The 26619-nt window shown below is 35.6% G+C and overlaps 1 protein-coding gene and 2 long non-coding RNA genes across 5 annotated transcripts in view; 1 reads left to right on the plus strand and 2 right to left on the minus strand.

The window, feature by feature from the left end:
• The first annotated feature begins 2995 nt into the window (after positions 1 to 2995).
• LOC110872182 (receptor-like protein 38) overlaps positions 2996 to 26619 on the plus strand; it is a 96157-nt gene continuing 72533 nt past the window's right edge. The window contains exon 1 of the mRNA XM_035976467.1: positions 2996 to 3858. Coding sequence (XP_035832360.1) covers positions 3196 to 3858 — 663 coding nt within the window. The 5' untranslated portion in view covers positions 2996 to 3195. The remainder of the gene's footprint in view (positions 3859 to 26619) is intronic.
• LOC110872181 lies at positions 11289 to 14079 on the minus strand. 3 transcript variants are annotated; one of them, XR_002554245.2, is made up of 6 exons: positions 13934 to 14079; positions 13575 to 13730; positions 13140 to 13239; positions 12130 to 12547; positions 11683 to 11738; positions 11289 to 11534 (listed from the first exon to the last, which is right to left on the minus strand). It is a non-coding gene; the product is annotated as an uncharacterized LOC110872181 (long non-coding RNA). The 3 variants fall into 3 exon arrangements; XR_002554244.2 differs by having other exon boundaries at positions 11683 to 12547; XR_002554246.2 differs by lacking the exon at positions 13140 to 13239 and having other exon boundaries at positions 11683 to 12547.
• Positions 20469 to 23840, minus strand: LOC110872179. Its single transcript, XR_002554243.2, has 2 exons — positions 21696 to 23840; positions 20469 to 20999 (listed from the first exon to the last, which is right to left on the minus strand). It is a non-coding gene; the product is annotated as an uncharacterized LOC110872179 (long non-coding RNA).

Genomic DNA, 26619 nt, shown 5'->3' on the forward strand with positions numbered 1-26619 from the left:
CCTTCAATGCCACATGTCACGTTCTGATTGCTTCCTAGACTTTCTAGGAAAATAATGCTTTCTACCCAATTCCTACTCTATATTTTAATATCATCAAAATAGATTAAGTATGTTTAGACATGTATACACCAACAAAAGTAACTTGTTTTCTGAATTGATTGACCAAATTGATCAACAATTGTTTTAAAGCATTCAAAAGACTTCTATGGGCATCTGGATACCAAAAATTGGTATAAATGCTACAAAACTAATTTAATTTTGGTGATTTTGGCAACAAGTGTGTCATAAAAAACATGTCTCCATTGAATAAAATCAACGATTTGTTTGTTTAGTTACAAAGTTTTAGTTAATTTACTATCAATCAGAATTATCACCAATTTTGACTTTATGGAGGATGATATTTTGTGTAGGACTTTTCCAATCATAATACTTTTTAGTTTAGATAAGACTTTACGATTTAAAGTTTTAGTTTAGATAAGACTTTACTATTTGAAGTTAAATTTATGCCAATGATTTAGGGTTGATAAGATTTATATTAATTTAATTAATAATTAATAATTTAAATTAAATAATAATTATCTACAATTAAGGATGGTCTAGAATAATCACAAGTGTCCCTTTTTTTGTTTCTTTTATTATATAGTATAGATAGATGACTAGGTTAGAACCCCGTGTATTACACAGAGTTAAGTCAATAAAATATTAAATTATTAAATAAGCAAAAAAATAATAAAAACATTGAAAAGGAAATACTAAAGAAAAGAAATATTCATAAATTAAATATTATAAAAAAAAAATAATAAATAGTTAAGAAACTTTCTCGTCAACTGACTCGACGGGGAATTCGTTCTCTTACTCATTGCTAACCAGTTACTCCCCTGCCTTGGCATGAATAGGCTAAAGGATTGTTTGTTTAGCTCTTAATGGGCTCTTAATGGTTCAGACCTTTTACCTTTTACCTCTTACTGGTTCATAACTTAATGGTTAAGACTGTTTGTTTTGTGAACAGATGTCTGAATGGTTAAGCATTATACATAGTCTGAATGGTTAAGACCACTAATTTGAATTGGTCTGATATTTGCCTCTGAATGGTTAAACATTATACTGACTCTTAATGGTTCAGACCTCTTACTAATTCAGCACTTAACCATTCGGAAGTTGCGAAACAACCCTTAACTTTCCTTAAGACTGCTTCTGGAACATCTCTATCCTTCTATGGATACTGTCGACATTACTTGTTATGAGGCGAGGATTGCTACCAGATGACTTCACTTGAGACATAACTTCTTCCGATAACTAAACTTCAAGTCTTAGCTACCCGAAATAAAATAAAATAGAATAAAGTATAAAATTTTATTTAGTTATTATCAACATTTCTTACTTTAGAATAATTACCTTAATTTTCGACCTCTAAATATATATGTTAAACTAACCAATATTTTTTTGTTAGATTAGGTATCCTAAACCTTCTACAAAATCAACTTTTACCTTAAACATTTTAATTTATAAGTTATAATGATATTTTTTATTTAAACCTTACCAAAGATAGATTTTACGAAAGTGTTATATTAGATTTATAATGATGATTATATCTTTAAATTACTTTACAATTTAAATATGATTATCTGTTGTTTTAAAAAAGCGTAAATAAACAGTTTTTTATTACTGATTTCGTTTGTACAATACACAAGATTATAGCCTATTATTTAAGAAAATGGAAAAAAAAAACTAACAACCTGATTATGTATATAGTTTCTTAAATTAAATTAAACAAACAATAAATAAAAATCTAAAATTAATTATGTCATGTGTCTTATGAAATCTTTTAATATTAATTAAATTTGATATTTTATATTCAAAAAAAAAAAAGAAAGAAATGTTAGAGATTTTGTTGAAAAAAAAGTATATAGTTGACTTTAATATATTGAATTGAATATTTTATACTCAATGTGAAGGATAAGGTTTATGATTTATAGTTAAATTTATGCCAATAATTTAGGGTTGATAAGATTTATATAAATTTAATTGGTATTTAATAATTTAAATTAAATAATAATTATTTACAATTAAGGATGGTCTAGAATAATAATAAGTGTCCCAAAGTTGGTTTCTTTTATTATAGAGTATAAAGTATAGATTTACAAATTAGAGAACATTACTTTTAATACATATAACATTCTAAATCCTTTATTTAAGAAGGCATAAATTTTAATAATTGACTAGCAAACCTAAACCGCTTTTGTGCCCAAACCACACATATAAGATGGGAACAATAAGTTAATAGTTCGAAAGAAAATAAAAGACACCACTGGATAGAAGGTAGAGGTGTACAAAACTCAGTTTAAGCCCAAAATGGTTCGGGTTGTAAATCAGCCCGATTTTAGTTAGCTTGGGCTCAAACCAGTTTGACCCAAACCGGTTCGTATTAACATTCGATTTTAGGGTTGAAAAACCCAACCTGCCCAAACCGATTTGGATCGGGTTCAAAACTAGTTTTAGCATTTAAATCGGCTTTTCTTGAGCTCAAACCGGTTCAGGTTGTAACCGATTCTTAACACAAAAATCCCAATCCTATACCCCGGTTGGAACCGATTCTTAACACAAAACTCCCAAACCTGTGACAAACGGCCTGGTTGGGGCCAGGCCCAAACTGGTTTTTTGGGCTACCAAATTGGGCTGTAAACCGGTTCATCAGGCCCAAACCATTATTTTTGTACACCTCTAATACTCTAATAGAAGGAAGCAATTATGTGGATACAATTTGTCCACTGATTATCCACAACAAAAGCAAGTTTGGATTTGCAAGCCTGAGAATCGGATTCTGGTTTCAGTCTTTCTTTGTTTCTGGCTTCATCTTTACGTGGGACCAAATTAAGGCTTTGTAAATTTAATGCTATTGGGCTGGACATAATCTGCAATGTGGATCTCGATGTGTTAAAGCAACTAGTGGGCTTAAGGAAATGCACAGGTATACTTTTAAACATATAAGGTGCAGGATAGAAGAATACAATTTTGTCCAGAATAGAAAAAAGCAATTTTGTGGATGCTATTTGTGCAACGATTTTCCACAACGACTTGCAAAGTCTTCCATAGGCAATTAGCTCCCGTCCATCTATACAACTATTACATCATGTCCTTTGTTCATCATAGCAACTCATATTTCGTCTCATTTTTCTTAAAAGTTGAGGTTGAATCATGGGAAATCAGTGGGTTTTGGGGCTTCATCTCGTTTTCTTAAGCATGTGTTTGGTTGCAACCAAACATACTCGTCTGGTTGCTCAAAATTTGACAAGAAGCTGCCATGAAGGAGAGAGATTAGCACTACTTGAGTTCAAACACAGCGTCAAAGATGACTTCGAAGTGCTCTCATCATGGGTTGGCAGTGATTGTTGCTCATGGAAAGGAGTCCGATGTGACGGCGCCACCGGAAGAGTTGCTGGTCTTCATCTCAGAGGAATTTATTATGCCGGGTCTGTGTACTATAAAGACGTTTACTACTTAGAGGGTGATAAGGTAAACTCATATTTGGCTGAGTTAAGACATCTGCAACATCTGGATTTGAGCGGAAATAGATTCATAGGAAGTCGGATTCCGGAATTCATTGGATCCTTCAAGCAGCTAAGATACCTCAATCTCTCAAATGCAGGTTTTAGTGGTATTATTCCCCATCACATTGGAAATCTCACCAATTTGAAGGTTCTTGATCTTGGTTCATTTGAATTTTCATTATATTATAGTTCAAATGATGAGCCTTGGCTAATCACCTCAAATGATATGGCATGGGTTTCTGGCCTTTCCTCACTTGAGCATCTTGACTTGAGCTACGTAAATCTTTCTCAAGCAAACAATGTTGATATGGTATTTTTCATGATTCCTTCATTAACATATTTAAGTCTTCAACACTGTAGACTTTCTAATGCTGATCTTGGACTTCATCTTAATTCAAGTAAAATACTTCCCAACATTGAACATCTGGATCTTGGCTACAACCATTTTAAAGGTCAACTCCCTCACTTTCTTCAGAACTTGACATCCTTAACGTTCCTTGATATTTCAAGATATAATCTTAGTCTGGCATGGAACTCTGTAAACCTGCTAAACGTGATCCCTTCTTTATCAGAATTGCATTTGTCAAGGTGTGGTATTCACAACGCCCCCTTTTCACCCACTTATTTGAATTCCAGTGCCCATTCTAACATACGATATCTTGATCTTAGCGATAATTCAATTGGTGGTAGATTTCCATCTGAATTAGTGAACATCACTTCCCTAAAAGTCCTTGACCTTTCATCAAACAGTTTGAACTCATCAGTTCCTGTCATGCCTAACCTTCTAAAGCTCGATGTTTCTTTTAATAAGTTTGAGCACATGGAGCTTGTTGGGATTTGGAGACAATGTCATCTGAAGGAATTAAGCGTTTCTGGTAATGATTTTGGAGGAGAAATGATAGGCCCATCATCAAACACGTCTGAATGTTCCCACTATGCTTTAGAGGTGTTGGAATCAATCGGAAATGGATTCAACGGTTCGATTCCAGAATCTGTTGGAAAACTAAACAATTTAAGAGTCTTAAGTCTCTACTTTAACAGTTTTACAGGTTCAATCCCTAAAGCTTTGGAGAGATTAAGATCTTTAGAAGAATTATATCTGGTTTATAATAAATTAACCGGTCCCGTTCCGACATTCCTTGGAAACCTTACCAAACTTGACCTTTCTATTAATCAATTTAATGGTTCTATCCCAGAATCATTGGGAAGATTAGCAGGCTTAACTTATTTAAGTCTGCAATCAAACCTGTTAACAGGTCCAATCCCAGTTTCACTTTGGCAACTCACCAAACTCATTGAATTAGATGTCTCTGAAAATTCTTTAGAAGGAGAGGTTTTGGAAGCCCATCTTGCTAACCTCTCAATGTTGAAGAGCTTGGATGTATCTTCTAATCATAAGTTGATTATTAATATCTCACATGAGTGGATACCTCCATTCCAACTGAAGATTGTTCGACTTGGTCCTTGCAAGACTGTGAACGGATTTCCACAATGGTTGCGAAATCAAAGGAACCTTGAGCAGTTAGTATTGTCTAATGCTAGCCTATATGGACTTCTACCACCATGGTTGCGGAATATGCCCTTTCTTTCTGTATTAGATCTCTCTCACAACAAACTCATTGGATCTTTGATAAACCTTCCACTTAGCGAATATAGCAGGTATTTACTACTACAAGACAACCTTTTCAATGGGTCAATTCCAAGGTCAGTATGTAGAAGAAGAAGGCTGGAAATTCTCGATGTTTCCGGCAATCAGTTATCTGGAAATATTCCTGATTGTGTAGAGAATCTACAAAACATGGCAATGCTTATACTTAGTTCAAATGGGCTGTCTGGAGTCCTTCCAAGTTCTTTAGGAAATATTTATTCATCGTTAAAATGGTTAAAACTGAATGAGAATAACTTCAATGGCCAGCTTCCACAAGATTTGGGAAAGTTGAGAAACTTAGAAGTTATGGATTTGGGCAATAACGAATTCTCCGGAATCATACCAAAATGGATTGGAAAAAAACTTTCAGCATTGAGGATTCTCAAGTTGCATAAAAACAACTTCACAGGAGGTATTCCTCGTTCTTTGTGCCAATGTTCATATCTTCATATTTTAGACATCGCACACAACAACCTAATAGGATCCATCCCTCATTGTTTTGGGAAGATGAGAGGGATGATTGAGGCAAGAGATGAAGATTATAGACAATTCTACGAGAGAATTGATGTGATAGATGTGACTCAGGTCATGAAAGGAATCGAGCTTGAATATACAAAAACGATGGGTTTAGTTGTTAACATGGACCTTTCAAGCAATAAACTTACAGGAGAAATCCCTCCAGAATTAACTGCACTTGCTATCTTGATGGGTCTCAATTTGTCTCACAATCATCTGAGTGGGAGTATTCCAGATAGCATTGGAAACATGAAGGCGTTAACTTCTCTCGATTTCTCAGACAACCAATTAAACGGGACAATCCCTCCGAGCATGGCAGCTTTGAACTTTTTGAGCTCGATGAATCTGTCACACAACAAACTGTCAGGAAAAATTCCAACCGGAAATCAATTGCAAACACTTAACGACCCATCAATATATGCTGGTAACAGGGATCTCTGTGGTGCACCTCTGCCAAATAATTGTTCCAATCCTGAAAACCCACCAGCCACAAGAAGCAAGAAGAAATACAAAAAGGCTAATGGGCAAAGGAAGGTATGGTTTTACTTGGACATAACGTGTGGATTTGCAACAGGATTTTGGGGTATAATTGGAGTTTTGGCATTCAAGAAGCAATGGAGAAGGAAGCTTTTTATGATTGCAGAGGTAACCATGGATAAGGTGTATGTGGCGGTTGCAGTGAAGATTTCCAAGATTAAAAGAGGCAGAGAAGCCTAATAGATTCTTATAATTGACAATATTTGTAAAATTGTTGCTTTGATTTAAAATACTCTGATGTGTAATATATTTAGACCATGGGTGTGTTTAATAGAAATAAAAATATTACAATACACGAGATAGAATAATACAGGTGACAGATGATTACAGAGGAAGTAGAAAATCATGTGATGGCAGAGCAGGTTCGCTCTATGTTCAAATGGCATTCTCTATTTGAGTCCGGTCACTTTTCTTGTGTTTTCCAAAATTATAGTTTCAGTCTCACCCCATTCTCTATTTGAATTAGATCTTCCAGTTGAGTGCTGAAAATAAATCAAAAAGCAACAACAGCAGCAATGATGATTACCGAGAGAGAAATAATCCAAAAAGAGGTATATTTTTCATTCTTTAGATTTTTTCTCGTTCTGTAGTGTTACCTGCAAAATCTTGACAGAATGCAAAATCTTCATTAGAATCTGCAAAACATATAATAATAGAAAGCTACGTAGAATTGATAGACTGTAAGTTCCAAAAGTCTGGGATAAGGAGTTTAGTTTGTTGACTTCAAAAGCGTATGAAGATTTGTAGCTAGCATCACTTAATGGACTCGTTTAAGGAACCAGTTGGCATTAGAATATCAAGCATCTTACCTTTGTCTAATCTTGGTTTCGGTTGCAACTAAATATCAGTATTCTATAGTGGGTTGCTATGAACAAAAGAGGCTAGCTCTGTTCAAGTTCAATTATACAGATAACGTCAAGTTAGTTGCGATAGTTTCACTGGTAGAGTTTGCCAGTTTTCATCTCTCGGGGGAAATACTCACCACAGCAATTTAAAAGCATAACGTAGTTGATGAAGAGTACTTCATAAAATCGACGGAACTGCTTAAACCGAAGCCAGTCATCCGGTTTAAGGATTCATACGATTCGGGTTTGACGGTTTAAAAGTGTCAGTTTGAAATTTGGAATAGGCCATTTAAACATTTCTAATTATTATTTTGAATTTAAAATATGCAGTTATCTTTCCTTGGAATGAGCAAATGGTACCGACTTTCGACATTTTCGGTACCGAGTGCATCCCTATCCTAATTGATCATCAAGAAGTATCCACTCATTCACAAACACAATAAGATTATATAGATAATGAAAAAAAAGCTAATTAAAAACAGTATCAACTAAATTGTAATATAATTTGCTTAACTGCATTGATTTGAAAATAAGTATGCACATAAACAACTTATCGATCTCCTTATTATTCTGAAATTAATCTTCAACCTTTAAAAAACCACTTCATTTGGAGAGCAAATTCATATGAAAACCCAGCAACCACTGCCAAAGGGAACACATCCCAATATCCATCGACGAACAAACCAGCGGCTGCAACTTATAACCCGCAACAGTTTCAATAACTTCCTCTGGGTCACAATCGGTCAAAATCAACCCAACTTTGCCGTTAATGTGAGGAATTGCGCCAACAAAAGCAGGTTTTCCGGCAGATGGGGCATGGATGGCGAGTGAGCGCCTCATGAAAGAATTCTTACCCATGACGACAGATGAGTGGGATCGGAGTCCTTGCCTTATGGCCTGAATTTGGCTCACACGAAGATTGTCAGCACTGAAGATGACAAGGTGGGTGTTGTGTAGCTTCTGGAGGTAGATTGCCTTCCTTGCTGCCTTGGAAGCCATGGGGACGATGAGAATGGAGCCCCATCAAGTAAAAGTAAGAATAAGACAAGACAGAATTTAATTACCTATTACCTAACTCTACAAAAACTATGAGGGCAATAGTTGTTGGCTGAGATTGGTGGAAAAAGGCGCTAACTCTACAAAAACTATGAGGGCAATAGTTGTTGGCTGAGATTGGTGGAAAAAGGCGGTTACCCCCTCCTTCCCCTTTTTTTTTTCTATAAAAACGATTAGGGCAATAGTTGTTGGCTAAGATTGGTGGAAAAAGATGGTTTGTCCCACGCATCACTCACTTTTCCATATGCTAGTTGCCTAATTGCTGTTGTATACTTTTGTATTCAGAGAAACCAACTTTGTGACTAGCACTTTCTCTTTGCGTGAAAAAAGGGAATTCGCCCGCGAGATCATTAGAAATTTTAATGAAAAGACAACGGCTCATACGAAACCTACGCTTAAACTGAACATCATCGTACAACGGATTTTCACAAAAAATAATCTTGCATTAGACGTTCATGAGCACCTAACCTATCTCGTTCAAGAGCCTGTTGTTTGGTACGCGATGTAGAGGATTGGGCTTCTTCTCACAAATAATTAATCGTTTCCTGCGTAATTGTGATAATCATACCTTCAAGAACACCATCGGATGAATAGCTCAAAGAGTTGGATGACATTTTTTAGTTGTGATTGGTGTGTGTTTTAGTTATGATTGGTGTGTGTTTTAGCTGTGATTGGTGTGTGTTTTAATTTGGGATAGGTTTGTATTTATATTTGAATAAAAAAACTTTTTTTTAAAAGAAAATGAACGTTGGCCAACGGTTATGTTGACCAACTTACCTCGATCATCCCAAATTCAATTTGTTACCATGTTGGCGAGTCCCTTATAGCGCCCCTTATTAATTTCGATGGTGTGGGTTGGTGGCGCCCCTCAGACACCATTAACTTTTTGACTCCACTTCACTACTACGTAAGCATGAACAATTATTATTATTATTTTTTTTTTTGTGTAATGGTATCACAAGTTTTAACTACCCATTACCCTATTAAAATAATATATAATTTATGTAATTAAAGAAGTGTGTACAAATATTATTGGTGGAATAAAAAAAAGATGGGACGTCTTTTTTTTTTTGTAATTGGTTCTCCTAATTAATTCACACACTTCAATTGTTGAAAAGTTGGTTGAGAGACGTTTAGGGGGGGGGGGGGCAATGCCCATGAAATTCATAAGCGTTAACATGGATGGTGGGTGGTATTAGGGCGTGAAGGAGTCCTAGGTGGCAATGAGCGGCAACAAAGACAACGCCCATGAATTGCCGTTAATTAGAACTCATACTTATTTGTGAGAGGCAATTATTCATGCCTTTAAACTCAAAGGCTATATGCAAACATTAGTTAGTTGTATATTGTAATCCTTATCTTCATAATTAATGAAAATATTTTGCACGTGTCACTTTTTAGTGTTTTTTCACACTTATGTTTCTGTTTCTCTCTCCTGATAAATTATAATAATAAATTAATATTTTGCACGTGTCACTTTTTAGTGTTTTTTCACACTTATGTTTCTGTTTCTCTCTCCTGATAAATTATAATAATAAATTAAAATTTCCTAGTTGACTTTCGGTACCAAGTTCATCTTTATCCTAATTGATCATCAAGAAGTACCCACTCATTCACAAACACAATTGGATTATATAGATAATGAAAAAAAAAGCTAATTAAAAACTGTATCAACTGAATTGTAATAAAATTTGCTTAACTGCAATGATTTTAAAATAAGCATGCACATAAACAACTTATTGATTCCTTATTCTGAAATTTATCTTCAACTTTTAAAAAACCACTTCATTTGATGAGCAAATTCATATGAAAACCCAACAACCACTGCCAAAGGGAACACATCCCAATATCCATCGACAAACAAACCAACGGCTGCAACTTATATCCCGCAACCATTTCACTCACTTTCTCCGGGTCACAAGCGGTCAAAATCAACCCAACTTTGCCGTTAATGTGTGGAATTGCGCCAACAAAAGCAGGTTTTCCAGCCGACGGAGCATGGATGGTGAGTGAGCTCCTCATGAAAGAATTCTTACCCATCACAACCGATGAGTGGGGTTGCAATCCTTGCTTTATGGCAGCGACAGGATGTGGTTGTGGTGGTGGTCAACATTGGCGCTGGTGCGTAGTGGTGGCAGGCGGTGGCGTAGAGTGACAGCAACGGTGGGTGGCGGTGGTCGGTCGACGGCAAAACAGGTTGACGGCGGCAATGTCGGTGACGGGTGCTGGCGGTGACAGTTGTGGTCGGAGCTAGTGACCACGTGGCGCCGGCGGTGGTCAGTGGCAGAGGGTGGCAATGACGGGTGACGGATGTGGGCGATGTTGATGATGAAGGGTGAGAGGGAATGAAAAAAAATATAGGCATGGTGGATTGAATGAATTTGATAAAATGGAATGACTTATCTAATGGGTGATTTCATTAACTTAACCAATCAAACATATATTTTTCCATTCTCCCATTATAGTCCATTCCATTCCAATAGGTAACGACCTTTTAAGGCAAATACTATTTTAACTCTATAGGTTTTGACAATTGAACCGAACTGACCACCTCAAATATTTCTTTTATTATAATTGTATGAGTAAAATATTTTTTGAGTCTTATGTTTTAGTGGTTTTAACTATAAATTAAAAAGTTTAACATCCTGAATCTCTAATCACTCATTCTATAACATTTTGAGTCCAACTTTTAACACTTATACTTTGATTTTAGATTCAAGTGGTTAAAACCACTAAAACAAATAGACTCAAAACATTATAAAACGAATAATTAACTCAGAACGTTAAACTTTTTTATTTTGAACTCAACTGTTTAAACCACTAATAATTTACTCTAATTGTATATGTGTAGAATAATAGATTTGTCAAAGCTTGTGGTAGTGGTGACGATGATAAACTATTTTGTTTGCCAAATTCATCACAAATTACAATTCATTAAATACGTCCCAATTTCTTGACGTTACATATGTTTTTAAAAATTTTAATTCCAAATTCAATAACTTTAAATTCTAATTTCATTGACATATTAAGAGTCGTTAATAAAATTGAACTGAACCAAACACCCTAAAAAAAAATAACTGTAAATGGTTGTTTATCACATGGAAGCCAATGACATATTGCACAAGAGACGTAAAACCCTTAAAAAATAAATATTTTATGTATTTTCCTGTAAAAGGATTTTGAAAGTATTTGAATGTAAAAAAGCCAAAGGTTTTTTTAACTACCTGTGTATATAAATACTACAGTAATCGGTTGACTTTCAATTGCAAAACAGAACATACACATAGACCTAGCCAACGATGAGCAATTCATTCCCTTGCGATGTTTTCTCCATCGTGAATGTTGCTTTGAGGTTCTCGACATTACATATGGGATAAAATTCACCTACACGACAAAAGATCCCGGTTAATTAAACAAACACCAGAAAAACAAAAAAAATTATATATATTTTTTCTGATTGGTGCAACATGGTCTGATTTAGAAACCCGAATATGCAACAAAACTAAACATCATTGATGCAGGTTATAAGTACCTCAGAGCGATTTCGTAAACCATGATCTTGAAGAACTGCAGCATCATTCATGATACCTAGTCATGACTAAACCTATCAATCTATCATAACTAGTATACATAAAGGTGGAAATTTATATACGAAATCTGGTCAATTCCGGCCGGATTTAAGTGATAACGGGTCAAACAAATTAGATTTAAAAATTCCTAAAAATGAAACTAAACGTATACCACGTCTTAAGTTGTTTGTAATCACATTTAATAATTAGATATTTAAAAACTTTTAAGAAAGGGATCACAAAGCGTTGGCTGGTCGGTCCAACACAACTAGTTATGTTATGTTATTACACACACATAAAGGTGACCAGTTTTGACCGAATGCCCGGCCTGCCCATATCAACATTTGAAATGTCTAAAAGCTTAATCAAGAATAATTCAAGCACATATGAAAAAAAAAAAAGAGAAACACCAAGAAATATGGCAATGACCCATTTTTTACTGATCCATCTCATTGACTCTTTTTCTCAACAGCTAGTTTCAAATCCTTGACTGTTGCAGAATTCATCAAGCGATCATTAAATACATGTTATAAGGTGAAAATAAGAAGCTAATCAAGCATAATCATATTTGATATACCAAAAGATGTATTGTGTAATTTAAGATTTTAAGTACAGAAACATGCATAGCACTGCCGAGTTCCAAGCTGATGAGGGTGTCAACATCTGATAGAGTTGGCTTCTTTGGTACATCTGGCAAGCACAGGATCATCAAGGAGTGCAGATAGTGTTGAATTGACCTTTGCTTTCTTGACATTGTTATCCTTGTACTCTAGGGCCACATTGTCATTCTCATTGACACCGGCTAATGTTGGTTCAGTCATGTACTTCCTATGGAAGAGACACAAGAAAATTGTTTCATATAACTTTAAAGGCAATGAAACAAACTTTTTCAATGTTTCCAATCTGTTAATCCAGAAACATTAAATGAAATAGGCATCAGAGCATCAACTTAAGGCCAGGAGCATGTCTCGCACGAGCCGTTAAATAGATTGAGACTACACACAGAATATTGCAGGGGTATAGAAAACAACCAAGAGATTTTCCAAACGTTGGATGATGAAGCTTCATTTTGAAGGTGTCTTGTGCAAGTGTACGGGATTGTGGTTGATAGTTATAACATGACATAATTAAAATAAGTAACGACAAAAATACACCCAATGGCATAATTTAAATGTAAAACCCCTTAATAACGAACAGATGAAAGGTAAATATCGAAAACCTACCCGCATCAGTGAAACACAATGGTAAATATTAAAAATGTTCTTCAGGCATTTCATCGAACAACATGTATGCACTTTCCACTGATTTAAGTACGTTTCAGTTATCATACCACTCAATGTCAAACACATATCTGACGATATTCTAGTCATACAGCAGGAGCTAACAAAATCACACATTTACAAACAGATCGGAAACCTACCCACAGAAAAATATAGTCACCAGAGATCAATGTCGGCGAGAGAACACAGTTCCGCTGCTTCGTAAACAAAAAGCACCCAAATTATAGCAATTTTGCCCCCCTGCAGGATATCTCTAAATCAATGCACTGCACTAATATCTTAAAACCAAATTCATTAAAATTAGTTACTTAAACCTATTCCTAAATTCCACAATAGTTAAGTACTTAAGCGTCAATATTAAGCAAATACCGAGCCTATTTTCAAGCAGAAACAATCACATAAAGTTTCTAGACTCCATTACCTACTTGTAATGAAACATAAACATTCAATTTAACACAATAAACCTAACATTTAGTAAAATCATCCAATCCATATCCATATCCAAAACATAAATTAGGACTACTCACTAATCATAAGCAACAAATTGACATCAAAATCTAAACAGAAACCAATACCTTGACATCTATCATCTCACAAATTCACAGTCGTGTTGAACTCGAACAACTTTACGCTCCAACGTCATTGCTCGAGCAGCTGCCTCTTCCGCTGTATTTCGTTGCATTCAAAATCATCTCTGCGTAAGCTTCTTTAATGACCATCGCCTCTGTTTTCTACAAAAAAGTTTAAACGACATGAAATCACAAATCGAGCTCCGATGAAAACTCTCAAATTACACACAAACAGAGGGAAATATGAACAAATTGAGAAACAAAATCGAATCATCAAAATCATCAAATTTTTTAATCACAAAAGATGAACTTGAAACCCCCAAATCCTACGAAAGTGATAGAAAATCGAACAAGCATTAACATACCTGATGAGAATCACAGTGGAAGATATTGGTGGTGGAGATTATTTATCGGCGGTGAAAGTAAATCCAGAGTTGGTGATTTGTGTTTGAAGAGGCGATAAAGGGGTTTTCAATTATCCGAAGAGAAAAGTGTCGGTATAGTCCCTGTGCTACACTCAGTTTTCACCTTAGTCCCTATATTTTCAAAATTACATTCACAGTCCTCAATTATTCCATATATAAGTTAGTAACTTTTTGATGCATTAGCACTTGTAATTTGTGCTTGGGGAGTTTTCCAAAAAAAAAACTTAATTTTCCACTTTCAACCTAAAAGTTTTATCTTTTACATTTTGACCTCTTTTTTTTTTTTTTACTTTTAACTCTAAGTTTTCCATCTTTTAGAATTTAACACAACACTTTGTTATTTACAACTTTGGTCCCCCATACTTTTTATTTTTTGCAAGTTTTTCGTTTTACGTTTCGTTCTAAATTTTGCGAGTTAACACGTCGTAACGTGCATGTGAGGTTCAACGTTTTTGCTCTATTTTTTCGTATTTGACAGACCCGTCGCAACGCGTTCATTTTTCCCCTTTTGTAAAGTTCGCCGCAACGGGCGGGTCGTAGATAAACTAAGTTATTATTTTCTACATTTTACGTTTCTGCTTAATTTCTTCGCATTAAGACACTGTAACGGGTGTGCATGGTTCAACGATTTTAGTCTACTTTTCGTTCTGTGTAATTTTTACCATTTTATCTATTTTATTTTTACGATGTTGAGAGTCGATTTCGTTGTGGCATTGGTACTACTTGGCACGGTTTTACGAACATTTTTAACCTATTAATTTTTTTACTAATATTTTTTTTCGGTTTACCCCTATTGTTCCTTTACTTAAAAACTATTTCTTGTGTGCATATTGTATGTACCGGTATGTATAAATAAGATTTGTTCTATATTCCGACGTAAACTTTTTTATAAACGAGTCAGGTCAAATATAATACGTTTTCGTTTAAAGAAACCATTTTTACGTGCATATTTTTACGTACCTTTTGGTATAAATTCAAGTTGTTCTACGTTTTGACGTATACTTTTTGGGAAATGATTTAGGTCAAATATAGTATGTTTTCGTGTTTATTTTATGTATGTTTCGTAAAGTTTGTTTCGAACCGAGTGGAGTCAAATTATGGTTTTTTTTTCTCCCTTTTTTTCGAAAGCTCTAATTAATCTCTTTCGATTACATGTGCATATTTTCCTTCATACCTGTTACGTTTTCTGTGTATGAGTTGGGTCACATATAATACGTTATGATTGTTCGATATGAATTCCATTTACTTTACGTTTGATCCAATCACAATGCTTATACAGGTTACACTGAGTTCAACTGGATACGTCGAAATATGTGTTTTCATATGGTTAATGCATCATATAACTTTTGGACTAATACATTTAATATTTACGATGTACCCGCGCCGCAACGCGGGCGGGTCTTAACCCTAGTTTTGGTAAAATCGTTCTCGGATAGTCCCTAGCGCGGATGAGGGTGAGTTTTCTTAGTTAAATGGGTGTGAAATTACTAAGTTAGCCTTAATATAAAACAAAATAAAAGTTAATTAAGGATTAGAAAAAGAATATATATATAATATATTAAATAAGTGGGTCATATATATATATATATATAATTTACATTGTTTTACATTAAGGGCATTTTTGTCATTTCACATCCACTTAACTGAGAAAACTAACCCACATTTACGCCAGGGACCATCCGAGAACGATTTTGCCAAAGTTGGGGACTGTGGATGTAATTTTGAAAATGTAGAGACTAAAGGTGAAGACTGGGTATATCACAGGGACTATCCGGGCACTTTTCTCTTATCTGAATAAGGATATCACATTAATAGAGTATCACCAATAGAGTCATTTTTAGGCATTTTAAAGAGAGACAAAATGATGTGGACGAGAGAGATGGTAAGTTGGAGGAGATAGTGTGGATGTGTATGTCAGGAAAAATGAGAAAAAATGAGTTATGAGAGTGAGAAGTGAGGAAAGAAAGAATGGTTTTATTGATGGAGCAAGTGCCTATAGTGGAGGGTTCAAATAAGAAGTTTCAACCAATAAGAATGTTTCATTTTACTTCATTTATTATTGACATTTAATTTTAATATAAGGGTATATTGGTAAACTTACATAAATTATTAATTTGTATTCTTCCCCTTTAATAACTAGCTAAATTAAATTTGTAACTTGTTTTCAAAATATATACTTTTTCCAAGTAAAAAAACAACTTAATTTAAAGTGTAAAATAAATTACTAGTTGTGTAGGATAAATTATGAGTTGTGTAGGATATATTTCGAGATGTGTAGGATAAATTTCGACTGTGTAGGATAAAATTCTATAATGTGTATGGCATATGTAGGAAAATTTTGATATGTGTAGATTTTGTAAACTATATGTAGCATAATTAATGATTAGTTGACTAATTAATTAAAAAAAGATAAATTAATGATATGAGTTATAAATGAAATAGTATTTTATTAATTTGCCCTTTCTTCTTTTTTTTTCACATTAAATTTCTTCTCAAATGAATATTCCCCAGTGGCTATATGGCATCTAAAAACATCACCTAAATATTTATCTATTAATGATAGGAAAACAAATAGTCACTTATCTTCTTTGGGGAAGGTTCATTTAAGAAGAAATTTAACATGAGAACAAAAAGAAAAAAGGGAATAATGGTAAAACTTTAAATAGTTTATAACTCCTCCTATTAATTATGTTATCTCTTATTTATAAAGCAAAAAACATTGTATCATATCTTACGGTTACCAAAATTTACCCTACGCATATCTAAATTTATCAAACACATTTAAGAATTTATCTTACACATACTAAAATTTATCCTACACATGTCGAAAATTGTCTTTCACTATAGATTATTTTTTCTTGTAAGAGTATATTTAAAAGAGAGTTACAAGTTTAATTAGTTAGCTAATTAATTACAATTAGAAATTTACCTATATGCCTTTATTAATTTCATTAAATACACATATTAAATGAAGTAAAATGGAGGATTTCTATTGGTTTAAAACTTATTCTTTTTATTCTTACAAATTTTTTTTCTCATTTGAACCTTCCACTACCTTCTTTTACCTTATAAAATAAAATCGATGCCATGTATACAATTATTTATTAATTGTTAAAACACAATATATTCCCCTGTTACTTTATTCTTATGTATTATTACTAGATTTTGTCCGGCCTGTGTTGCGGGACACTAAGACGAATATTTCTCTCTCATAACATGTATGTTTCTGTTTCGGTTACTTGTATATACTACTAATAACACAATCTCAAAAAATTACATTGAGTCAACCAATTAAAATAAAATATTATCATACTTTTGCTTAAAAACGATCGAAAAACTAAAAATTTAAACTAGGGCAAAATTGTAAATTTTCAGAACAAATGAGCGTGTGTCAGGACACCGAGTCAACCAATTAAAACAAAACACTACCATAGTTTTCTCAAGAGAAATAAAAACTAAAACAACGGCATGACTGTAATTTTACATTGGGGGGAATTTGTATTTTGATGGGGAAAATAAACAAAAACGATGGAGAATATGTAAATTTAATTTGAGGGCAAATTGTAATTTGGCTGTGAGAAAAAAAAAAAACAAAACTTATGATTAAACTGTAAATTTAAATGGGGCAAAAGGATAATTTTATTTTAAATCGGGGAAAAAAAGCTTAATTTTGAACCGATGGTAAAAGCATAACTTTAAAGCGGGGATAAAACCGTAAAGGGGAATTGGCCTGTAATAATCCCATCTAGACCTTATTGGCCCTTAATAATTTCACCTCAGAATATTCCCCCCACCAGTTCCACTTTTCACCTATTTTTCTTATAATGGTCCACCGCTAAAAAAACTTAACGGAATTAAGCTTTTTTTCCAAATTATAAACAGATTTTTTAGGGCTTTTGACCAGAACGATGATACGAGTCCATTGATGTAAAATTTACTTGGAAATGGTGCTCCAAGTGACTTGATTTTGGTTAATTGAAAATTTAAACCCCCCAAATTGAAGCGCCGTTTTCATTGTTTGGAGCACCGTTTCGAAGTAAGTTTAACATCAATGTACTCGTATCGTCGTTCTAATCAAAAGCCCTAAAAAATCTGTTTGTAATTTGGAAAAAAGCTTAACTCCGTTAAGTTTTTTTAACGGGGGATCACTGTAGGAAAAATTGGTGAAAGGTGGAACTGGTGGGGGGAATATTCTTAGGTGGGATTATAATGGCCAATAAGGTCTAGGTGTGATTATTACAGGCCAATTTCCCAATCGTGAATTAGTTGGACCAAAGAGGGAGTGTCAGGCAGCTAGCTGCCTTACACTATTCCCCTCCTATTGGTTTTTATGCATTGAAAATTGCAACCAGTGACAAATTCATTTGGGGATGGGGAGGTTAACCGAACTTTAAGGGAGAGTGATCTGGATTTTGTTTACAAAATACGATAAACTTTATAACGGGGGCGTCTGCCACCTCCACACACCCTTACATGTGGCTTCGTCACTTATTGCGGCAGGAGCTCCGTACATGTACAAAAGAGATATTGGCAGAGTAGACAATCTAGAGCGTTGTAATCATTTTTCATTAATTTTTTAATCATGTCATTTTTAGTTAATTCTAATTAGATATATTTTATTTAAAACAGTATTAATGGAATAAAAATTACAAAGAGACCTTGAGATCTCTATAAAAAACACCATGACTACGGCTAGGGTGGGCAAAAAAGAAAAAAAAAAAAACTGAGCCTGACAGGTGTACCTAAAACCCAAAAAGTACGGCTTGGGTATACTCGAAGCCCGACCGGTATAGGATCAAATATAAAAAAAACGGATATGGGTATAGGATTTAGTCCCAACCACCCGATACCCGGCCTGTTTACCCGAATAATATCCGAAAAGTATTTTATTTTAATTTTAATTTCCTATTTGATTAAACGCATAAGGGTGGAGGGTATAGTCAATCACCCTAGGGTGTTTGAGTGAAATCCTACCCAATAATCTTATGCCATGTCAACTCCCCATTCCACTCCTCATTTTGCACTCAATCAGGGGGTATAATCAATCACCCTAAGGTATTTGAGTAGGTTAAAAAATAAAAAAAATATAATTGGTTAAAAGGAGTTGGGACCCACCATTTTCGCAATCACTCTCTCTCACCCATTTTCGGTAAACACTCACCGAAATACCCACCCTCTCTCCTCCTCACTGAACACCCACAAACACATGGTATAGTCACCGAATCGGTGATCTCCATTCACCGAAGAGTTTACCGCTACTATACCCCTCACCCTAAACCTAGTACATACAGTTACTACTCTATTTCCCTAGTACCACTCAGGCTACTTCCATAATTGTTCACATGCAAGTCATCTCTAAATTTATATTTCTAAGAAAATATTAGATATGATTAATATCCAAATTTCCCCACTAATTTCCATGTGCATCATCCACTATACCGAAACTGAATCATTCTATTATGTATGATTCTTTACATTTTTTCCATTGGATTTATTCATAGATATTGCTTTGTTGTTTGTCTTCAAGACTTTAATATACACATATACGATTTATGTTTACTTATGTTGTTTCTTTGCAGATTAGAGAGTTAAATAACACTTAATGTGTGTTAGTTTTGAGATTTTCTAAATACATTTCAAGTTGTTAGGGAGATTACATGAGTCATTCTTACTAATCTACTAAATTGATTAAATGCTACAATTTTTCATGTTGGTGTTCAATTAAATGCAACATACATAAACTAACATTGTGTATCCCAAAGTAGTAGTACCTTAATTAGTTAGTCACGTAGATATATGTTTCAAATATGCATTTCAATATCATATATCTAAGTATGTTATTGGTCATGTTTTCATTTGTTGTAGTTATTAAAATAGTAAATTGTATAAACATTAGAGTAAAAAATGCACACGGGAGTCCCAACGGGTATCTTTTAATAAGAATAAAATGTCCTGATGCTCCCCGTGGTTTGGTAAAATAACACCTATAGTCCCCAACTTTTTTGTAAATTACATCTATGTTCCCTGTGGTTTGCTCGTTTGTTACTCGAAGAGTCCCTAAAGTGGATGGATGTTGGTTTTCTCTGTTAAGTGGATATGAAATGACAAATTTACCCTTAATAATAAAAAATAAAAAAAATAGAAATTGATTAGGGCCCACACATTTTATACAATTTTATTGTAAACCACCACCACCACACTTCATCTTCAACCTCCATCCACCACCATCACCTTCCACTCACCGTCGTCACCCCCCCCCCCCCCAAACCTCCACCATCACCACCACAATCACTCTCCACCATTTGTGGACTAAAGATCTCACCATCACCTCTACCATTTAACACTAAAAAGCAAACAACTTTTTAAGCCTAAAATCTGCAACTTAAATAACATAAAAAGAACCCACTAGCACTTTCCACCATTTATGGACTAAAGATCCTGCCATCTCTGTTTAATTTAAAAAGATGAAACAAAATCATGAAGAATCCAACTAAGATAACATAAACCAACAAATATACCTTAAACATATATCATAATTTGAGCCTAAAATCTGCAAAACCCTCGTTTATATCAAACAGGTTTCACCGGATTTCTCTTAACATATTTAGCTAGAAAACATTGGTTTACCTTGTTGCTGGAAATTTTGTCTGAACCACCGGATATTCGCTTCACCATAAAACCCACCATGGAACACCACAACATTAATCTCTTTGTATTGTTGCATCGTCGTCGTCACAATAACATCCCTCACCGAAAACGGATAACAATACCACTAGGACCCATCATCACCGGAACCCCTACAACCCAAACCACCGTCGTTTCTAGTAACCGCTAATGACCAACACCACGATGGTCGGATCTCTTCCGTTCACTCTCCTCTCTTTCTCTCCCTGTGAATTGATATGGTGCGAAGTCATGACGATGATGGTCGGATCTCTTCCGTTCACCCAACATTGACACATACCTCTTGGGAGTTGGGTTCTTTGGAAGCGAGTCCCTACTCCACCTACCAACAACAATAACCCAACCTCACAATCTTTATTTAACATCAAGCTCGAGCCTCTGGGCCTCGCATGAGGTGCGCGTTGAGGCAGAACTATTTGCATCCTCAACAATTGGAGGATACGGATTTTTCAATGATGTTGAATCATTGGCCTCGACTGATTGACTTTGACTCAAGGATTCACATTTCTTAAAACCGAGACCTACTGCAAACTCTGCATGGTCTACAAGTATGGTCAGTTCAAAATGTGGCATGTCCTCGTCATCGGGCAACTTGGTGTAGTTGTGTCTCATCGGAGGAGGGCAAGACTCATAACAGATAGACTTCATATTTCCTTTCTTTTTCTGTGTATGGATGATTTCGAGTTGGAATAACTGTCCAACTTTTGTTTGATTGATTCATAATCACATCTTGCAATGGCTAACTCTTTCTTTGTTTCCTCAACGATATTAATGTAATTATTAATACCGGTTTGTTTGTTTAAAACCATTTTCTTTTGTTCTAAAATGTCTTTTCATAATGTCTCAATTGTGGTTTTAAAATCCTTTTCTTTTTTCTTTAAAACCATGTTAGCCTATTTGCGTTTTGCAAAATCACCAATCCAATCATACTCTTATTGTGACATTTTGTAAGTTAAAATTTGTCCTCTATTTCTAAGCATTTATCACATTTGTCAGGTTTAGGTTTATTGGAATATACCTGACTGGATTAACCATCTAGATGAGCCATAAATGCATTATGATACGTGAAAGATCCATCCTCTAAGAAAAACTTTAAGAACTCCTTATATGAACCATCTGCTTTTCAAACCAGCAACGACCTTTGACTCTTTAGGAATTCAGCTTTAGCCAGCAATTCGTCAACCTCAGCATCAATGGCTTCTCTTGATAAACCTTTTGATCCATCTTTACCTGAACTGGGACCTTCTTCGACCGAGCTTCCACTATACCCTGAACTAACTTCATCTCCAAAAGAATCCCCATCACTAACAGTTCTTACAATCTCGGCATAACCTGGAGTTCCTCCTTGTCCATAATTTCCCAATTGTATGGACCAAACACAACTCTCGACAGATTAAACTATAAGTGCTCTATATGAATTAGTGTTTGAAGGTCCAACTTGATTTGAGTTTCCTACAGGAACCATTGCTCTCTTAGTGTTGTTAGTTATGTTGGTGTTCTGGTTGGGCTGTCTTTGTTGGTTTTGGTTGAACGGATACTGATTTCCCAGTATTGGAGGCTTAGTACATTCTCTCTTGAAGTGACCCTTCTCCCTGCAGTTGAAACAAGTCACCATATTCTTATCAAACCCGTACTTTGAATCCTTCTTGCTTGCCAAACTTGTTCTTCTTGTCCTTTCCATGAACTTCTTTGCCGTCCTCACTGCACTAAGAAAGGCCCACTTAACATCCATCATTTTCATCTCCTCTTTGTCTATTTGTTGATATTCTTCATTGGTCAAATTGATGTTTCTAATCTGACTATCCAATAGACCACAATACGAACCTTCTAAAGTGTTTAGAAGTTCCATGCGTTCCTTTGCAACTTCTACACTCACTTTGGTAAAGTTTGATGTATCTAGACTAACAATGTTTGGATTAGATGTTGGGCTAACGTTGAAGGCTGAAGAGTTGTTACCATAGCAAGCTTGTTATGTCTGGTTTTCTGGGTCAAGGAAAGGTGGAGGTATAAAGGTTGAAGTAGGGGTTGCACAAGATGTGACTGTAGGTTGTAGATGAGCGAAAGGATTGACGTTTGAAACGAATGCAGTTTGAAGCTTAGCGTGTTGTGAGGGTTAACTTGTACTACTACACCCGCTGATAATCCCAAATACATCTCAGGATTTTATGGCATTTGAATTCTCTTTGCCTTTCTCAATTCTTTAGCATCCTTGTTTTCTAACTTTTGTACAAACCCATAAATGGTCAATCTTTCTAACTCTCTAAACTCCTTAAGAATTTCCATGTATCCACTCCATTTAGCCAGCATAACATCTACGAATATTACCACAATTTCTTGAGGAGAAGCAGCCACATGGAAAGAAGACGTCTCACTTAGAAGATTGATGGAATCTTGTAGCCATTTCACGTAAAGATTCGTTCTCCATGCACATGAATGCTTCGAATTATTTCTTCAAAAGACCGTGTTTGATCTTTCTCGTTTGTGCATTGCCTTCACCTCTTGATTTTAAATTATCCCACAAGGTTTTCGTCGTTGTACAAAAGTTAACCTTATGCATGATATCTATTGTCAATTCCTGTGAGAGAATTGCAAACGCTTTCTTTTCAAGATCGAAAGCGTTCTTATCAGTTTCCGAAAGTTGAGCAAGAGTAATAGGATTTGATCCAGCTTCTTCGTGTGCTTAGGTAAAAGGAGTAACATCCCCAATAATCATCCAAATGAAGAAGCTTAGGAGGACGGTTGTTACTTCCTGTCTCATTCTCATTTATCAATAAGTTTTGAATGGTTTGATTTTGATTTGCAACAAACACTCGCTGACTTGCTGAAATCATTGCGGACTGTGAAGGTATAAGCGATTGAACTCATGATGTGTTTAACGGATTCGGTTGTGGTTGTGGGTTATTTGAAGGTATAAGTGATTGTATGTAAGCTGCGAAAGACAGATTTGTTTGTTGTGGAGGATTATTTTGGTTTAAGTTATTTCCCCAATCCCAAGGATTCGTACCCATTTTATTTAAAATGTTATTAATTGTGAAATTTTATAAGGTAGGAACACCAAACAAACACATTGTTGAAACAATTGCTCAATTTTGTTGGTGCACTTGTGTCTGTACTTTGTCTGTATTCGGTCTGTATATAAACGATGTCCTCGGTAGTCTGTAAGTTGACCAAGTCAACCATCCTCCGGATTGACTTGGCCAACAGTTAACATATGTTTGATATGTTAGTCAGTCTCGAAGGATAGCCTCGAAGGATAGACTCGAAGGATACTATTGATCCTTCGAGATGGTCGATAGATATGGTTCGACTGTTAGACCTCGAAGGATCATCCTTCGAGGTCCCTGCTCATCCTTCGAATGGCTTGTCCTCGATAGATGATCCTTCGGACCATCTATCGGATCCTTCGGGATAGACAACCTGTGCTGGGTATATATATACCCATGCAGTGTAGTGTGAAAGGCAGATGCACACAGACAAGAGATAGAGAGCTTGAGAGCATTCTGCTGGAAACACACACACACACTTGAGAGTTTACATCTTTGGTTTTGTAAACATTGTGCTTGTAATCATAACCTTCATACGTATTAATACATTGGTGTTAATCGGTGAAACCTTGTGTGCTTGTTTCTCTACTTGCTTCATCCCGGTTTGCCTACTAGCTTGGATTCCGCACTTGCTAGTGGGTTAGTATAACAAGGTTTAGGTTCGTAATCCTCCGCGAAAAGGGACCTACAAGTGGTATCAGAGCCTGGCTCTTTACCTTGTTTAAAACCGGTTTGTTCGAGTTCTTTGGTGTGTTTGGACACTTGGTTTAGCACTCGTTTTTGGTAGTTTCCTTGCATTTTTAAACTGAAAAACGGCTACTAAACCTATCAGGAGTGTTCGGGGTCGGTTTGGGTAACATAAAAATCGTTTTTGTGAAACTTTGAACTTTCCGGCCATACTTCCGGTTTGTCTCCGGTGACTGAACTTGAGGATAAGGTTGCCTATTTTGGTAAACTTTTTGAAAGTCAAATAGTTGGTGGAAAAGTTGGTGGCAGAACATCCTTTCTGCCGAAAGTTGGTACACCAACCTGTCACTTTTCTCACCAACCCATCAGTACTTTTGTCAGTGTGTCAGCCGTCGAAAGATAACTTTCGAGCTCGAAGGATCATCCTTCGATCAAGGAGATTCGAAAGATAACCATCCTTCGAACATCTTTCGAAGTCAGTGTGTTATCCTTCGAGTCAATGAATCTTTTCGATAGATACATCCTTCGAGTTACTGTTCATTACGAAAGATTAGGATCCTTCGTGTTAGGTGAATCTTTCAAGGTTATCTTTCGAGGTTATTGTTCGAGCCATCAACAGTGATCCTTCGAACACTGTTGATTCTTCGAACAATTGTCATCTTTCGAGGCCTGTGTTCGAAACATAAGGAGAATCTTTCGAAATCATCTTTCGAAAGATAAGGATCCTTCGTATAGACAATCTTTCGAAGTCAATCCTTCGAAGTCTTTGTTCGAAACTCAACAAGGATCTTTCGAACCTTGTTGATCATTCGAACAAGTATTGATCTTTCGAACAGGTTCATATCTGTTTTACACTTAACAGTTTGTGGTGTGTAGGTTTGGTATTTTTATTTGATCAAAATGAGCTGTACAAGTCCATGGGATTGGAGTTTGGACTCACGAAACAATCAAGAGTTAGTGACTGCTGCAGATTGGGCAAAGAGTATGGTTCCACAGCCATCAATTAGTCCAAGTCAATGGGCTTTGGTATCCAATCAAAGTCAAAGTCTTCAGAACCTTCTGATTAGTGAAAGTGAAACTGGCAGCAACAATCGTCCACCTAAGTTGAACCATATGAACGATTTTCCATCATGGAAAAACCGTTTTCACACATATGTCCAAGGGCAAAGCACTGATCTTTGGACGTGTTTCATCAATGCGTTCAATACTAATCTTGAGACTGCTGCGTCAACTTCAGAAGGTTATGCAAATATGCTTGAAAATGACAAGAAGGCTTATGAATTGGAGAAAAAGGCCTTTGCCACACTTACTCAAGCACTCAACAAAGACATCTACCATCAGTTCTCTTATTGCAAGACCACGAAAGCATTGTGGGATGCCTTAGTTGCTAGAGGAGAAGGCAATGCAGCTGCTCGAAAATCTCGGCATGATTTGTTGAAGAAAGAGTTTGAATCTTTTCAGTTTTTGGAAAACGAGACTCTGAATGATATGATCACACGTTTCTATCATTTGATTAGTGAGATGTGTGCTTATGGAGTTGTCGCTACTCAACAAGAAATGGTGAGTAGATTTGCTGACGCCTTACCTCCAAAGTGGAGTTCCTTCATTGAACTGTTGAAGCATACTGGAACTCTAGATCAAGTCAACATCTATGAGTTCATTCAAAAGCTGGAACATAAAAATGATGAACAGATTAGGAAAGCAAGGCGTGCTCCAGCTCCTCAGAATACGGAAATGTATCTTCCAGGATTCGATGTTTTGGCAAGATCCGCTGCAGCTCAGCAACAGCAACCTAAGCTGCAGACTGCATTTGTGTCCAATACAAGTTCAAGTTCCTTTCCGTTTCCTCAGTCAACAGCTGCTCCACCACAACCTCAATTCGATCCGAGGTCTTACATTCCTGTTCCAACACAGCCACAACCACAACCTCAACAACAACAACAGCAAGCTCACTATACAAGCAATCCTCAACCTCAGCCTCAAAGTCATCACACAATCCGAGTCGACAACTCAAATCTTTCACACCTTAGTATTGAAGTTGCTAAGGAACATATGGAGATTATCAACACCATGGTCAGTGCATACTGTGGTTTGGTAGCTGGTCAGCTTGGAAACATCAACATGACCAATGAAGATTATGATCAGATCGACAAGGAAGAAATGGAGTTGATGGATATTAAATGGGCTTTTGCTAGTGCGGTTAGAAGGGCA

The sequence above is a fragment of the Helianthus annuus genome, chromosome 8 (assembly GCF_002127325.2).
Source record: "Helianthus annuus cultivar XRQ/B chromosome 8, HanXRQr2.0-SUNRISE, whole genome shotgun sequence".
In the NCBI taxonomy this organism is placed as follows: domain Eukaryota; kingdom Viridiplantae; phylum Streptophyta; class Magnoliopsida; order Asterales; family Asteraceae; genus Helianthus; species Helianthus annuus.